This window comes from Protopterus annectens, chromosome 9.part0 (assembly GCF_019279795.1).
Source record: "Protopterus annectens isolate FY-2018-M chromosome 9.part0, PAN1.0, whole genome shotgun sequence".
Classification (NCBI taxonomy): domain Eukaryota; kingdom Metazoa; phylum Chordata; order Ceratodontiformes; family Protopteridae; genus Protopterus; species Protopterus annectens.
The window spans coordinates 1,334,762,519-1,334,780,650 of NC_056743.1; the positions used below are offsets into that span (position 1 = coordinate 1,334,762,519).

At 37.2% G+C, this 18,132-nt stretch overlaps 1 protein-coding gene across 2 annotated transcripts in view; it reads right to left on the reverse strand.

The window, feature by feature from the left end:
* The window catches only part of LOC122812057 (G protein-coupled receptor kinase 5-like), a 1,528,223-nt gene that overhangs the window by 126,606 nt on the left and 1,383,485 nt on the right, over positions 1–18,132 (reverse strand). For both annotated transcript variants that reach the window (XM_044084306.1, XM_044084307.1), the window contains exon 9: positions 9,200–9,390. In XM_044084306.1, the coding sequence (XP_043940241.1) occupies positions 9,200–9,390 (191 nt within the window). The remainder of the gene's footprint in view (positions 1–9,199; positions 9,391–18,132) is intronic.

The following is an 18,132-nucleotide window of genomic DNA, read 5'->3' on the forward strand; positions in this document are numbered from 1 at the left end:
ACATATATATATATATATATATATATACATATATCTGATCTCACTGAGTTATGTCCTTGTTGAGCACTATCCTACTTGCTGTCCCTAGAATAAATCTGTCTGCTTTATAGAAAATAATGCACAGCAAACACATTTTAGTAACCAGATTTTACAATCATGCTAACCTACTGCTTTAAAATATATCACATGACATTTCTTCCAGAATAGAATTATAAAATTGTTTATGCTTGTCAATCAGATGAATTAAATGAATTATAATAAAGTATATGTTTGGAACAGAAGTTTTTAACACAGATTATTATGCTGCTGTTAAGTAGATTTTCAGAAACATTTAAATAAATGTTTCATTTTCTATGCCTTCTAAAATAAGACATTTACTTACTACAAGAAACTACATCATTTAAACTCATTATAACTGACATTTTATGAATAGAGTATTTTTCCTGAATCTGTGGTGTGTCAGTATGATAACTAGGTCAGAGGTTATACTAACTGCTTTCAGTTTCTCTGTGAGAATTCTGTGAGTTGAAGCTTTTGAAGTAGTTCATGGACACTGTGCATGAGACAGCCCACATCCCAGATTGTCTCCCTTAACATTTTGGCGGGAAACTTATTAAAACTTGTGGCAAACATTCATTTTGTCAATAGAGTAAAATATTGTATTCATAGAAATTATTATAAATCATATTGGATAGTTATGCAGATCCTCAGAAACACTTGCATTATTATATATAAAAAAAAAAAAAAAGCCATCACACTTACACACACACATACACACACACACACACACACACACATATATATATATATATATATATATATATATATATATATATATATATATATATATATATATATCTGATCTCACTGAGTTGTGTCTTTGTTGAGCACTATCGTACTTGCTGTCCCTAGAATAAATCTGTCTGCTTTATACAAAATAATGCACAGCAAACACATTTTAGTAACCAGATTTTACAATCATGCTAACCTACTGCTTTAAAATATATCACATGACATTTCTTCCAGAATAGAGTTATAAGATTATTTATGCTTGTCAATCAGATGAATTAAATGAGTTATAGTAAAGTATATGTTTGGAACACAAATTTTAACACAGATTATTATGCTGCTGTTAAGTAGATTTTCAAAAACATTTAAATAAATGTTTCATTTTCTATGCCTTCTAAAATAAGACATTTACTTACTACAAGAAACTACATCATTTAGACTCATTATAACTGGCATATTTTATGAATAGAGTATTTTTCCTGAATCTGTGGTGTGTCAGTGTGATAACTATGTCAAAGGTTATACTAACTGCTTTCAGTTTCTCTGTGAGAATTCTGTGAGTTGAAGCTTTTGAAGTAGTTCATGGACACTGTGTATGAGACAGCCCACATCTCAGATTGTCTCTCTTAACATTTTGGCGGAAACTTATTAAAAACTAGTGACAAACATTCATTTAGTAGTGTAAATGCATGTAAACATGACAAAACCTTCACAATGTATTCCACAGACCATTACAGCCTCTTACTTCTTTTCAGAAAGAGAAACAAATTGAATCACAGCTTGCCATTAAATCTTCAGATATTTTGACTGGTTATGAAACAAAACATTATAACTGACATATTTTATGAATAGAGTATTTTGCTGAATCTGTGGTGTGTCAGTGTGATAACTATGTCAAAGGTTATACTAACTGCTTTCAGTTTCTCTGTGAGAATTCTGTGAGCTGAAGCTTCTGAAGTAACTCATGAACACTGTGCATGAGACAGCCCACATGTCAGATTGTCTCTCTTAACATTTTGGCAGGAAACTTATTAAAAACTAGTGACAAACATTCATTTAGCAGTGTAAATGCATCTAAACATGACAAAACCTTCACAATGTATTCCACAGATCATTACAGCCTCTATGTAAGTGAAATTAAGCCCAAAATTACCAACAAGCAATAAAACTCAACATTCTTCTCCCAACTCAATTTTCATACAAATCCTATTATTCACTGTGCCCACACAATCAAAAGCATTTCTATATATTAATAAAGAAAAGAAAAAGAGAGTAGAAAATAAAAGGAGTGAGGCAGAAATAAAAAAATGTAAGAGAAAGCTGTAAGAAGTATATACAATGGAATGTTACTTACTGTTTATATTAATAGAGTTAAAAATAAAACATATTATTTACTCTTATTTAGTTCTGATTATTATTATTTAAAGCATAACAGATTATTTACAAACAGGCATAAGCAGTATAATCAAGAAAGTATAATTAGAAATAGCATTTGAAGAACTTATAAAAACTTTTACAAGGAATAAATATGTTATTATTCTATTAATGATATTTTCATTACTGTTCTCTTCCTGCCCTCCCCCACCCTTTACCCACTACATAATCTAAATAGAATGTCATTGTTTAAACAAAGAAAATAATAAAAGGAGAAGGAAAAAAGGTAAAGATAAAAAAATGTATCAAATTACTAACCTTACTTCTTTTCAGAAAGAGAAACAAATTGAATCACAGCTTGCCATTAAATCTTCAGGTATTTTGACTGGTTATGAAACAAAACATTTCTTTGCACATAGAGAATAACTTTGATTAAATCTTTTCCAAAATATTTGTGGCTTTCTGGAAATGCAGGAACTATATTCAAAAAGATTAATAATGAACTAAAATGATGAGAGAGAAAAAAACATATAACAAATCATTTGTTTTTAGTCTCTTCTTCTTCTCTGAAGTCTTCCACGAAGCTTCAGTTGCCAATCTCTTTAATGAAGAACTAGCCCATTCCATTTCTTCTATTTTATCCAAAATCCTTTTTCTTTGACAAACAGTAAAGCAGAGTCTAAATCATCGAAAACCTTAGGACCATCAGGAAGGAAGATTTTAAGCTTGGCAGGAAACAGAAGGTATGTTTTAAACTGTGCTTTTTTAAGCTCCCTTATTAGTGGCAGAAAAACTTTTCTTTTAGCTATTACAATGGAAGAATAGTCATTGTCAAAACGCACAGTTGTCTCATTAATCTTAACAGGAACTTTAGCCCAAGCAGATTTAAGAACCATCTCTTTATCAAAAGATGATAGAAATCTAACTATAACTGATCTAGGATATTTTTTGTTAGAGTTAGTATTAGCTATAGATCTATGTGCTCTTTCGATACCAAAAGAGAATGCTTCTGGTAAGTCTAAAGTTTTAGGGAGCCAAGTTGTTAAAAAAGAAGTAATATTGTTACCTTCAATATTTTCTGGCAGTCCAAAAATCCTAATGTTATTGCGCCTAGATCTATTTTCCAGGTCATCCAGCTTTGTTTGTAAATGTGTATTTTGTTTCAGCAGAAACTCAATGTTGATTTCCTCTTCTTGGATTCTATTTTCCATGTCATTCACAGCTTCTTCTATGCCTGTCATCTGGTTCTTCTGTTGTTGCAGGTCTGTATGTAACAGGTCTATTTGTTTTGTAGTTTTTTTCTATGAAGGTGTCTATTTTAGTATCCATTTTATCAGTAAGTTGCTGGATTATAATTATCAGAGACTGAAGTTCTTTCTTGATGCTGGAGTCTTGAGAATTTGTCTTACTGGAACTCATTTCAGACTGATAAACTGACAGGAAAATTTCCACAGTGATTTCTGACAGGAATATTGTTAAGATTTCCTTTCTTTTTTAGATATAGTTCAAGAACTATATAAAACAAACGTATTTAGAAAGAAAATTACTTCAAAAATTAATTTTTTAAGTAATTAATTCCTGTCAGTGTAATGAAATTGGTGGAGCTGAAGAAATCTGCTGCTATCCTGTGTTCATCCTTGGCCACGCCCCTCATAACATATTTATTTTCTGACAAGCTCTTTTTACTAGTAAGGAGAGCTAATTGGGAGAGATGTCCGCCCCTCTTAGAATCATTTAAAGTGCATCATCTTGCAGCACGAAACTTGAAAAGTGTGGTCCTCTAGCTGCTTAAATCCCTCCCAGTCCCGAAGCAACGCTGGAGTAATTCTGAATGGGCACTAGAAAGGTTATCTTTCTCATTTGTAACCTGTGACATCGCTAATGGCTGTTAATAGTGACTGATAAAAATGAAAATTTTTTTCTTATGTAAATTAATCGTAACACTTTCAGTGTCTGGGAGAGCATCTCCCCACCACCTCTTATGAAATACAGCCTGGTAATTTAGCTTCTGGCAGTTTATCTGGTGCATCACTTTCAACAGTTCTATATTTTGACATGCTCCTCGTAAAAAAAAAAAAAAAAAAAAATATATATATATTTTTGGTAAATCACTGAAGATTGCCACCAGTGAAGCCAGACAATACATTTCCATACATAATCTTCAAAGTGCAGGTTGATGTAAAACCTGTTGTTCTGTTAACTTTCTAAGTGAATTAAAAGTAGTAATTAAAAATTGTCCTGTATATTGAGCCTTTGTTCTATTCTTGGGCTAAAGAATTTGAGTGGTATTAAAGGCATGGGGCAAAATAATGCTGCAGAAAATGAGTCATCAAAACTGCTTGTCTGCTTAATTGATTTTAACGTGACAAAAATTAGTAAATGCAACCAGAAAAATACGCATTCCGTAATTATTAAAGTCATTATAGGCTGAGACTTCTTGAGTAATATGTGTGCGCCCTGATAGTGGTGTTACCTGATGTGTGAAAGAACATCACTTGACTCCAAAGCTTCATTTACAAATGATCCATTTACCCTGTAATCTACTTCTGCTTTAACTAAATTGTTTATACGTACTGACAAAAAATGCAGTTTGGGCCCAAGAACGGTACAGCTACTCTGCACCTACAATTGTCTTCCCTCATTGCATCAACATCTGTCAGCTTGCCCAAAGCTTGTGCTCTGAATTGATTCTCTCCTGCCAAATAAACTAAATCTGCTCCATGATTTGCAATGTCAGTGTGTCTGCTGATAGCACAACACCTTGTGGGGGTAGACTGTGTGGAGTGTATGCAATGCAGCAAATGGCTCAGGTTTGTGCTTGTGCTTCTGCTGACTCATGCACCTGAACAGGAGCCGTCAGAGCATGTGTAGGAGTGCACTCATGCTATAAATGAGTGTAGGACTGCACTCATGCTATAAACATGTTATAATAGGGTACAGTAGACCCCAATATAACATGAATGCACATGTCAGCTGCCAGTAGAGCACACCTGATTTGCAATTATCCAGATTTTTGCCTCATATTTTTGTTTTGTTTCTCACAAAATTGTGTTTTTCTGGCAAATCATTGAAGACTGAAGTCAGAAAATAACGGCAGACATTTGAGCTTTAGACTTCATATCCTTCAGAAAATGCATACTAATGCAAAACGTGTTGTTCTAGCCACTTTCTAAGGAGGTAGGTGATATATATGTGTGCATACCTCTCAACTGTACAGATTTTCACAGAATGTCCTGCTTTTTGCCTTAAGTTTTTGGTCTGTTCTTCATAAAAATCCTGTTTTTTTTTTTTTTTTTGAAAAGTCACTTAGTTTCAGACATAATATCCTTCAGAAAATGTATTGTAATACAAATCCTACTGCTGTAGCAACTTTCTAAATGTGTCCCCAGTTTTAGGTCTTTGTCCCCAACATTATAACAGACTTTGTTCAGATTTATTGTGCTAAGACATTGAGAGGGTGTGTGTGTGTGTGTGTGTGTGTGTGTGTGTGTGTGTGTGTGTGTGTGTGTGTGTGTGTGTGTAAGAGAGAGGTAGCATACCCTTCAGCTGTCAAGGTTTTTGCAGAATGTCGAGATTTTTGCCCCATATTCCTCCTAAAAAGGATTGAAGTTGCTAAATAATGAAAGACATTTGAGTTTTAGACATTATATCCTTTAGAAAAATGCATACTATCACAAATCCTGTTATTCTAGCAATTTTCTAAGTTCATGAGAACAATATTTATAATCTGTCCCTATTTATTTTAGGCTTTGTCCAGATTTCTTGCACTAGGAGGATGAGATGTGTGTGTGTGTGTGTGTGTGTGTGTGTGTGTGTGTGTGTGTGTGTGTGTGTGTGTGAGAGAGAGTGAAATGCAGAGTTAGCAGGTGGAATTTATTTTCAAGTGCGTTTTCAAGGAAATGTGAGCTTCAAGGGAAGAGAAGTTTACTGCTGCTTATGCTAGGTTTGCTTAAAATGTGCAACTGTTTTGTTTAGTAAATGGTAACACTGTTGTGGTATAGAGGTTTAAAGCAGTGTTAGTAGCACAGCAGGTAGAAAACGTGCATCTTGATGCAGAGAGCTGTAGGCTCTACTCCCACGGCATGTAGTCTTGTATTTAAAGGGGGTGGGTGCTGCAGTCCTGAGTATGCCCTCCTTTGGATGAGATGCTTAGTAACTATGAACCTGTTTTCAGCTTGCCACCCATTCCCTATTGCAATATACCAGCTTACCATTTCTTTTAATGTAACATGGGCAATTTATTCTTCAAGGGCAACAGGCACGCACTGAATTTGTAAATGAAACACTAAAATATAAAGTTTTCTAGCAACAACCTCTTCATTGGTTTCAGATCTCTTTAATGTGGAATTATTCAGATGACTTTTACTTCTGCAGAGATTCTGCATATTGATTGATATTGCTGGATTGCATGACAGAAGTTTGAGTGGCCCTTTATGATTGAAGTGTTCTGAATTGGGCAGTTTGTCATTATTGGTTCATATGATTTGTTTCATTGCTTAAAGGAAAACTGTTCAAAACTATAAATTTAAAACACACTCTAACAAGTGGCGCTGTATTATACAAGGGATATAATTCAATTATTATATAGTATAATTAATACAATCAGGAAGGTGAATCAAAGAACTTTTGCATGGTTCTAAAAATGTGTGCAAGGAGCCTATGATTTGAAAACAGCCCAAAGTTAAACTTACCCTGCCACTGGGCAGATGCATTTTCTTTGAATGTGGGTTTCAATGCTGTTTCAGTGAATGTGGGTTTCAAAGGTAGAGAAGTTTTAATGCTAAGCTTGTTTTCATTGTAAGACTATTGCTTTGTTTAGGTTTAGTAAATGTCTATCAGTGTTTGTGCTATAATATTTGAAATAAAAGTTGCAAATTAAATCCAAATATCTGTAATCATTGTAGAAGTAAAGCATAAAACAGTATGCACACTTAGAGATTTGAACAGTGTCTACGGCAAATGGGGAGAAATAGCCAAGTAATGGGACACTGGAATGGCTGTGTGGGCGGAGGGAACTGTGTGGGTGGGGCTCTGGGTCTGCACCCCCCTGCAAAAAATCCTGCGGGCTCCCTTGCGCCTGCCTTGTCTTCAGGATGTTGCAAGACCCAGTCCTGTTTGAAAGTGTATGTCTGAAACATACAAAAAGTGGTGAAAACACTAGGACAGATGAGTTATCACTAAACATACACAATATCAATACTAAAAATAATTGGTTGCCGTGTTTGCCAGGTTGCTTTACAGTGAATTATGTTTTATTTTTTACACTGAAAAAATATAACTTGAGAATTCCAAACAAAGAGAAAAAAATATATTTTTTGCAAGTGACAAGCAACCCAATACAGCCCTCCATCACCTAAATAAGGAACACTATCTCATAATCTGGAACAAATGGGCAATAGAACACTTACTAATAGCTTCAACTAGGAAGCTCACACTATGGCTGAAATCTGTTACTTTATACTTGTAAAAAGTTATTTTGATGAATTAATATAGCTCGGTACTATTTATTATAGATATTTAAAAAACTTCCTTGCACTGAATGTGTACCATACCTTTTCAATGTAGAACAGCGAGGAGCATGGACTTTTCAAGACCCAAAATAAGAACTTCCCTTGTAATGAGGTACACTTGACAGGTTCATCAGTGCACCACAGACAACAAAAGTCAATGTGGTTCAAAGAAACTACAGCGAGGAAACACTTCACTAAAAATGCAACAAGACAACCAAAAAGAAGGCACAGCTAACTTGCACAACACTCAGACTTCAGAACAAATATCATGCTAGTGTTAAAGAAAGCAATTCAAAAACAAACATGACATTAGCCAGTTATATGACGTACAGGCTTTAACCCCAAATACACTCCATATGACCTAGGTTTGAATAATAGCCCTGGCACTGAAGAACCCAGCTGAGGTGGTATACAACTGAATGTATGACTCCAGGCAGACCTTCGCTGAGGGAAGGAGCTGGTGGCATTCCATCACAGCAGTGTCACATGGCAGAAGACTCAGAAATTAAATGAGGCTCTTGGGACTCAAAGGTCCTACGGACCACTCTATGGGTGCAGACCAGGTACAAGCATGCTCCAGACACTCAACTATAGGAGAAGTGTGCAAGCATCCTGGGATACACCCCCACCAAAACTGGTTGGTGGAAATTCACCTCCTGTAGGCCTCCTATCATCTACAGAAGACAGGCATGTGCTCCATCCTTTGTAAGTTGAAGTGCAGCTGTCAACATGTGAGGAATGAGAAGTCATTTTACTAGCAGAAGTGAATTTATCTAGAGGAGAACATGACCAATGTCTAGCTTCAGACTTTTTTCACCATCTCCCAAGACTCTGGAACCAGCCTGGGATCACGCAAGGGATCCTTAAGCAAATCCTTGACCTGCATACCCTCAGCTACTCCTATCTATGGGAAGAGAGTTGTGCCTTTAATTTTCCCTTCTTTGTTATAAGATGGCCCAAATGAATCTCTGGCCGTTAAATATATGCCTAATGCATAAGCAATGGAAGAAGCAAGTGGAAAAGTCCTAGTTCATGACCTGGTGTTCTTAGGAACACTTTTGAAGGTAGCGTCTTCTTAATTATCCAATTCATGAAGGAAACCTTCCATGACAAACATCAGGAATGAGTTCCAAAATATGCGAGTGTCAATAAAGTAATGAGTGCCACAGGGGATGGGTGGGCTGTCCTAGCCAGGCACATGACACTTCAGCGTGTACTGGAATGAGAAAGAAAAATATTGCTAAGCTTGGGACTGCGTTAGGGGATATCCCAACTTTTACCTAGTACAGAAGGCTTCTAAAGTCAGGTCTTAATAATTCACTTCTGTAAAAATAACTTACAGTCTTGACTGCAAATAACCTTATAACTTGCCCACAGCACTGTCCATGTAACCAGTCAAACTAAGGATAAGCTACACATATGCCTTTAGTCAAAGGCGTCCTCAAAAAGGAGTTTTACAGAATTTTCACAGTATTACCTTTATTAGACCACAGGTAATTACAATGCATGCCACACACAATGCTTACCGATATACAATTCCTTCTTTGTGTAGATGATGCAAGCCACAGCAGATCTCAGCAGCATAAAACACAACCCGCTCCTCTTCAAAGCCAGGGTTCCCCATATTGTAGATGTGAAACTTCAAGTCCCCACCATTCATTATTGTCAGAACCAGGCAAAGTGCATCTTTTGTTTCATAGGCATATGCTAAACTAACCTGAAAAGAAAAATAAAAACAAACATTACTTCAAGTCATATCCCCCGTTTCAAGATAAACATCTGAGAAATACCATACAACAGACAATGGGAACTTAAAATATCCTAATTTCTAAATGCCACTGAAATCTTTGCTTCCTTCCTTCTGTTTTCTTCTAAGCTTCCTTAGGCCTTTTAATTGGCTTTTAATGCTTACGGTTCTCTTTCCCACCATTATGTCACAGTGGATAACAGCTGTTGAGAGCTAAGGATGCAGAAGATCCACCCTACATCATGTGGTGTTGGGGGTCACCTTTATGCTTCAGATCCACAAGGTCTTCTCAAATTAAAGTCAACATACAGTTGAATTAAGTACTGTGGGAAGAACACTGAATTAATTTCTGCAAGATCAAATACCAAAAGGAATCTTGTCCTTCAGCAGAGCTCAGCGTATTCCTTGTCATTCAGTCTCCACCAAGGATTTCTATGGAAAAATGTACCCCATGGAAGTTAATCAACAGTCCTGTGCCCCAGGAAGAGTTAATTAGGGTTGGATTCTCACTTCTTCCCATACAGTGATGACCTTCCAGTGGTTAGTAATGTAATCTGACAGCAGCATCATCAGAGCAGGCTGTCACCTTGATGCACCAGTTTAATACTACTGTAGTGTCTGACCCAAAGAAGTCAAGTAGTACTTCTTCAATCTTTATCATGGGGCCAATCCCACAGAGTGATAAATAATATGGGAACCACTTAGAAGGCATACTGGGAAAAATCAGGCCAGCCAGTACTGGTACAAGTAAAATGTGGCCCACATAATAGTGCAGCTGACACAGCCAGATGTAGTCAGTTCAGGTACAAGTAAACAGCATGGGCCAAGCTACTAGTAGTAGGAGTACAATGAGGAAATAAAGTTCATCCAGCATGGACAGCATGGATGTCTCGACAAATACAGTTGTGCACACACTCATAATAACAGAAGCTTTTCAAAAGTGGACCCTGCTGTGGCCCATGTATTTACATATATATATATATATATATATATATATATATATATATATACACACACACACACACACACACACACACACACACACACACACACACGCGCGCGTGTGTGTGAGTGAGTGAGTGAATTCCCTTCACAAGTTCGAAGTTTCAAAACTTCGAACTGCAAATGGTCAAGACCATAAGATCGAAGTTTTGAAACTTCAAACATTTTGAATGGAATGGAGATAACCTTACAGTGTGCAACAGGAAATTTACAATTTTCCTCATTGAAGTGCGATCTCGGAGTTGTTATATTTATTTAGCAGGGGGTGTAGGGGGCTTATCCCCCCTGCAAAAATGTAAATTTTTTTTTTTGTTTTTATTTTTTTTACTACAATTTCGAAGTTTCAAAACTTAGAAGTGCAAACAGTCGAGACCATAAGATCGAAGTTTTGAAACTTCAAACGTTTTGAACAGAATGGAGATCACCATACAGCGTGGAATAGGAAATTTACTGTTTTCCTCACTGTAATGCGATCTCGGAGTTGGTATATTCATTTATCAGATGGGGTGTAGTGGGGGCTTGCCCCCCTACAAAAACGTATTTTTTAACTACAATTTAGAAGTTTCAAAACTAGATCTTATGGTCTAAACCATTTGCAATTCAAAGTTTTAACTGCAACTTTGAGCTTGTAAAGTAGATATATATATATATATATATATATATATATATATATATATATCTACACACACACACACACACACACACACACACACACACACTCCTAAAGCTATGCAGTGTGGTGCAGCTGAGGTCTTCTACTCAACAGCCCACCTATGTGTGGATGGTGCTTGTCTCACAAAGAACAGCCTCACATTACAGATTAAACAGTACACTGCAGAACCATCATTTTTTCTAATGCTACTCAACTGATTTTACCACTAGCAATTATAACTAATAAAAAGAAACTAAACCAGAATGCCTTCAGAATATCTGAACTATTTTTATGCAAACATCAATCTAAAGACAGCAAAGGGATGCAGCTTCTATATATGCTGTTTCACAGCTCTTGGTTTTCTCATTCATTTCCCAGATAGGGTGTCTCCTGATAAGAGTTTGCATGCCTGCTGGGTCCTTATAGTTTTTGCTGTGGGTTTCAGTTTCCTCCCAAATAACAATGACATGCTGGCAATTCTCTAAATTGTCCAGAAACATCATATGTGCAAATGTGTTTTTGTGTGCATATTTGTGTATGATGTGTGTGTATGTGTGTACGCAAGTGCATGTCCTAGGGTGAACTGTTGCTCTATACAGGATTCAAAACCAGTGCTGCCCAATGACAGGTAACCCTGAAAAGATTAAAGTGGTTAGGTTCTGGCAGTGTATGAATGAAAATGTCAACCTCATCTATCATATCACAAAAGTCTCATAAAAACTGCAAAAAATCTCACATTGTTGAATTTATAGTTAAGTAGTTGTGACACCCTGTTGTTGTTGCATCTTTCGGCTTTTCCCGGTTAGGGGTCGCCACAGAGGAACTCCGGTCCGCTAATGATTGGCAGTAGATTTTTACGTACCGAGTTGCCAGGCCTGATGCACAACCTTCAACGAAGGTACGCCCATTCACGCATGTCTCCACATAGAAGACGCTTTAGCTGAGAATCGAACAGGATAACGTCTTACTGTGAGGCGACAACGCTACCGCAGCACAATAATCAAGGAGCTTCAATCCTCACCACTAACACCAGTGAAGAACGTGCACATTGGGAGGATGGCAAGTACACATACAGTAAAGTACAATTTCCCTTAAGAGCACACAGAGATCACAGTCAGTCTGGGGCTGGTTTCTCCCTCTTTCTCCAGATCCCCATTAAGACTCTCCACTGGCACAGCTATAGAGTTAAGATCTCAGCCGAGTGGTCAAGCCAAAACCTCCAGCACCCTCTCTGTCCAACCAGTGCTTCGTGTCCCTGCCCAAGTAGCTGACACACACACACACACACACACACACTTTGAGATTTGATTTATACTCACACACTCCTGGAGAAGGCTGGCACTGGTTCACTAGCTATGCCCCCTTTTGCCCAGACTATATGGTAGTTCCAGATGCCACCAACCACTCTTTATCAGCTACTATAAGGCCATTCACAAAGGGTGACCAGTTCTACTGTGTAATGTTACTATTATCAAAATGGTGTGTCCAAGACTAAGGCTATTTAGGAGTGGCCTATACAGTGTCACCAAATACATACGCAAGTACCCTAATAACTTAAATATCTCTAAACAAACCAGCCACAATAAAAAGGTTTAAATATATTTAATAATAAATAATAAAAGCACAAGACAAGACTCAATAACTCAACACAGTGACAACAACAGAGTTCAGAATCACAGGAAATACTTTAAAACAACAATGCAGGACAGTCTCACATAAATACAGAAAACACCTAAACTAATCTTTACTGTATTCTTATCTATATCTAAGAGATACTATGCCCTAAATGACTTACTTACAAAGTCAGGTAAATATAGATGAGAAGTGCTGCTGAGAGGATATTTCTAGGTCTAAAGACAAATACAAAATGCACAGACTTTCTCTGAGAGATTGTTCTTAAATTAATAATACCTATTACTGCTGGGTTAGCTCCTCTGCCTTCAGTTCCCAGGCTAACAGAAACTTTAAAATTTAGCACCACTGTGTCAAAAATACTTATCTTTTAGAGGTTTACCTGGAACTGGAAGTCATAAAACAGTTACACACTTTTATCTTTGAAACCTGTAATTGTTTCTGTTTCCAGACAATAGAAAGAATTTCTAACTGCAGACATTCTGTCTCCTAGCTGAGATAAACACCATCGTAAACAATTCACTTATTTTCTTAGAGTTTGCAAGTTAACTCGGTTCTTTTCAAGTAGGGTACACTGTGGTTGGGTCTACTTTATTTTGTTGAATCTCATTTCACTGAATTTCATTTCACCCCGACCACATCACTGAAAACACAAATTACTGACAACTCATTTCACTGAATCTCATTTCACTGAACTGAACTTAGTATATATGGCACTGTGTAGAGTACTGTAAGGCAAGTAAAAGGTATATTCCCTTTTCCCCATTATAGTGCGATCCTGGAGTTAATATATATAGTTAGGGGGTGTGTGGAGGGCGTGTCAAAATGTCTTGCAGATTGGTGCAGAGAGTTGTTACACAGAACTTTATTAAAGGACTTGCAGCTTGACTTCCTGCTGCACCACAGCGCAGGGGCTTTAACCAATATGTAGACGTTTTGGCATAAAATGAGCAAGCTGTTCTTGGCAAAGCAAGTAGGGGTGTGCAGCAACTCACCCCAAGTTGAGAAATATTGGATCATCTCAAATTACAGCATTTATTTATCCAGTTGCTGAAACCAGGCACCTTTTCTTTGTACCTTGGCATTATTCTTGGAGAAGCAAGGAAGGATTCCATTAATTTCAATGCCAGGATCTTTACTGCATCTGTCACATGGACTGGGAGCCCAGAACTGTCTCTCTGCATACCCGTCAGGGTTTTAAATGCCAGGTCTTTTTAATTCTCGCATGGACCACTACTATGTCATAGTCATACTGGTTTGTCTTGAGGGCACTTCCCTGTCAGAGATCTTGGCAATTCATCGTCACCCTAATTTTGTCCAGCCTTGTGAGAGTAGTCTGTGTGACTGACTATGGAATTGCCCATCACCAGTACATTTTTATTAACAGAGGATTTATATTTACTGAGTTTGAGGGACATGCTCTCCTGGTGACTCTCAGTTATGGATGTGGTGGCATACACTATGGCGTTCGACTTCCGCTGAGTCCCGTTCTTGTTTGACCCTGGAGCCTTAGTCAGCCTCGGCATATCACAGTTATTTGTGTTGAGTACTGTGAAAGCATGTGGTGCTCTCAGGTTGTGCTCATACATGCCTCCATCTTAGCTAAATATTTGCATCCCTCACAGATAGTTTGTGACGAGGGAAGTAAGAAACCATTTTCTGTGAACATTGGGTAAACTGCTACATTACCCGAGTAGATCGAGTATGAGGCTGGCAACTGAGGGAAGACAAAATACTTGACCTTACATTTAGTCTAACAGTATAGAAATATGGCATATAAATCTTAGCACACTATTTGTCTTGCTTGAATCAAATTCATACGAGTGCACTATAAGAAAAAATAGTTCAATAAAAAGCTTGTAGCACAAAAAATAAATACTGGTATGGCTCTAACAAAGGTAAGAACAACTAAAGCAATTTACTGTTTGTTGTAAGTATGAAAAGATGTGAAATGAAATCACAGCAAATAAATACAAAACTGATTAATCCACTTAACAGTACAGATACCACTTAAAAAGTAGATTAAATTGCAAAATCAATTCAATTAATAGCTGTAGCTTCAAATTCACAGGTGAAAAAAACAGTAAAATGTAGAAAAAGGACATAAGTCAAAACTGATTTAAATAGCTAGGCACTGCAAACGATCCACTGGAAAAGCAGTACAAGGAATAAAACACCTTCAGTTAATATCCGTTACTTCAGATTCAGAGAAAACAGTGCTATATATAATGGTGAGACCAATTTCCCTTTCTCCATGACAGCGCACTATTGGAGGTGGTACTAATAAGCAGCAGATGGTGTGGGGGACACCATCCTCCACTGAGAAAAGCAGGGGTAAGTGGACCATGTGGCTTCTAGTAACTTCGATAAATATTGGCACTTCCAACATCTGAAACGCAATCAACTAGTACTCAATGAGTTTGCTGTCAAAATAAAGGGCAAGACCCCAATAAAGCTGTACCACTAAATTTAGCCTACTAAGAAACCAGATTGTACCTGGGAACTAGCAATCCAACAAAACTATAACTCCTGAAACCTCTTCCATAGGGCTTACATTGTTAATAGGTTCACTCACACTGAAGGACAGACAATCTAGTTCCTGAATATACTGGAGTTTATGCTTACTAAATTACTTAATAAACAAAAGCGTAGTGCTACTTCACCTAACCATATCACTTATCACCTGGCAACCTTCACAGTCTGGAAGTACAGACCACCATAAAAAGTCCATGAGCCATCAGCATATGAAGCACAAAAAGGATTCCAGGTTTTATACAGCTCACATGAACTGGAGACGTCTGGACCAAACCCAAGAGAATCTCTGAACTGAATATTTGAGCTATTTTCTTTGACGCCCTGTGTAAGTATGCTTTCATGCATAGGATTGGGATACATAACAACCCACTGTCCTGGGCTGCTGAAACAGTAGGAAACAATTTGGGTCTGTATAATAAAGCAAGGAAATCACGCAAGCAAGCAAAACAGCAACATCGGCTTCCATAACAAAAACAGACACAACAGTTGCCAAAAGTAATATCGACATTATATGCTCATACTGTTATTCCTTTAAGAGCAAGAGGTTCTCCCGTTCGATTCTCGGCGTGGCTTGGGAGTGCCTTCTGTGTGGAGTCTGCATGTCCTCCCCGCGGTTGGGTAGCATTCGAAAGACATGCGTGTGTAAATGGGCGCACCTTCGTTGAAGGCTGGGCGTTGAGCTGGCACCTCGGCGTTTCGTAAAAATCTACTGCCAATCATTAGCGGACCAGAGTTCTGCTGTGGCGACCCCTTACCAAAAGACAAACAACAACAACTGTTATTCCTTTAAGAAAATTAGTCAACAGAAGTTCAAGGGAAAGAACTAATATTCCCAGACCTCTGGAAACAAACAAAGATCATATCTCTTTTTAAAAGTGGAGACCACAGCAAGGTAGAAATTTTCACCAACTGCAATATTCAATATACTGCCCAAAATTCTTGAGAATACTATAAGTAAACAATTCATTAAATGCCTCATAAAATTCATTTTAACTGCTGTATCTCAACATGGTTTCCAACCATGACATGACACACAAACTGCCATGATACGGCACACAAACTGCCTTACTGAACTACTGGATCACAGTTATTCATACAGATTTCTTATTTTATTTAAATATGTTTTCTTGAGTATAAACCGTTCCAAAATGGACCTTTTCCAAGCAAGTACAGTAAGAGCAAACATACTACACAGAAGATAAATGTTTAATCTAGGTAGCTGATTTCCTGGACTTTTCCAAGTCATCTGATGATGTAAACCATCATTTATTTATTTTCAAACTAAAACAACTCAGATGTTATTTTACTGTTATACACTGGTCCCAAGCTATCTTAATGACTTGTACTGTCCAGTGGCAAGGCTTACTGTTCCACTCTTTCTCACCAAATATAGGTATACCAACAGGGACCCATCTTCGGGCCAGTTCCATTCACCATTTTTATCAGTGATATACACCTACACACAGAAGAAATTAAATATACAGATCGCTTTACTCTGGAACATTCTGCCAAAGGTCTCCCAACTGCAACAGAGTCACAGCTCACTTAGTCATTGGATTAACTAAAGAAAACTAATACTAAATGAAGTGGTAGCTAAGCTAATTATACTTGAAAATCGGAGAGGTTCCATGAACATTTATCAGACTGCTGCAATCCTTCAAGCATCTTCAGCAGTCATATAGGCAGTAACAGAGTCAAAGTACCTAGACTGTAGAGTTACAGTGGACTATAACCCAGCTTTGAAAAACATATGAAAATTATAACGAAGAATCTCCACTACAAAGCTAGGGCAATAAATGGAATTAATAGTACTCTAGTACTAGATGTCTGAGAAAGGATAGTACTTCTACCCAAACTATTTTCCAGCACTTTGGTAATCAAAAAAAGATTATAAAGATCTGTACTAACCTCCACTGTCTACCACCACCAAAAACTGTAACAGTTGTAGTAAGTGAATACAAATATGTGCCACTGCTCAGAAGTCAGGCAACTAAAAGGGATGCTTCTTGAAAGCAAATCAGTCTACACATAATTGACATCTGCCCTGCCCTAGATAAATTACCACAATTGGACACAACCATCAAAAAGTTTATCTTAACAGACTGGAACCTCTTAAAGTGCTAGAAGTCACAGATAGGTGACAGAACTCCAGGTATATACATTCTTGTTGAGCGGACAAGTTACTACAGAAAGTAAAGCCAGAACATGCTATGTGCCATTTATAGCTTTATCCAAAGATTCCTTCCCACAGTCACTGCACCTGCTCCCACTGCAGTCAATGCACAGACGTGGTTATGTGGCACTAACATTACTTAGTGGCATCACAGTTCCAAAATAATTCTTTTACTCATTTTCTGTTACATAAGCACAGTCGCATGGTCAGCAGAATGTTTATGTGCTTTGTCTTCTATCAAATGCACACACCTCTCAACCTCTTAGCTCAAGAAATCCGAACAATGCCTAAACTAATGGGGGGAGATAATGGTTTTAAAACAGAACTGTGAGCATTCTAAGAACAGAAGAATATCAGAAGGAATAAAGAAAACAGCAAATGGGGGATGTACTTTTACAAGATATTCTGAGATAGAAAATAAGGTAAGGGATGTGGAAAATTATATGAGCATTCAAAAACTCTTGGATAAAAACAGTCTTTAGATAACCCAGACGAAGCAATGTTTTCTTGCAATGTTACATCACCATCAAAAGGTTTTTGAGTACTATCAAAGAGATAAAGAAGTAGCAAAATGTTTGTGTATTATACATGTATTCTTCATGCATCTCCACTCCTCCCAAAATTAGCAAGTGGAAGACACTTTAAAAATTCATAAATGACTAGTCCATGAATGTTGTCTCATCTGCTAATGAAACTTACTATGCTAGGGAAAAAGGAT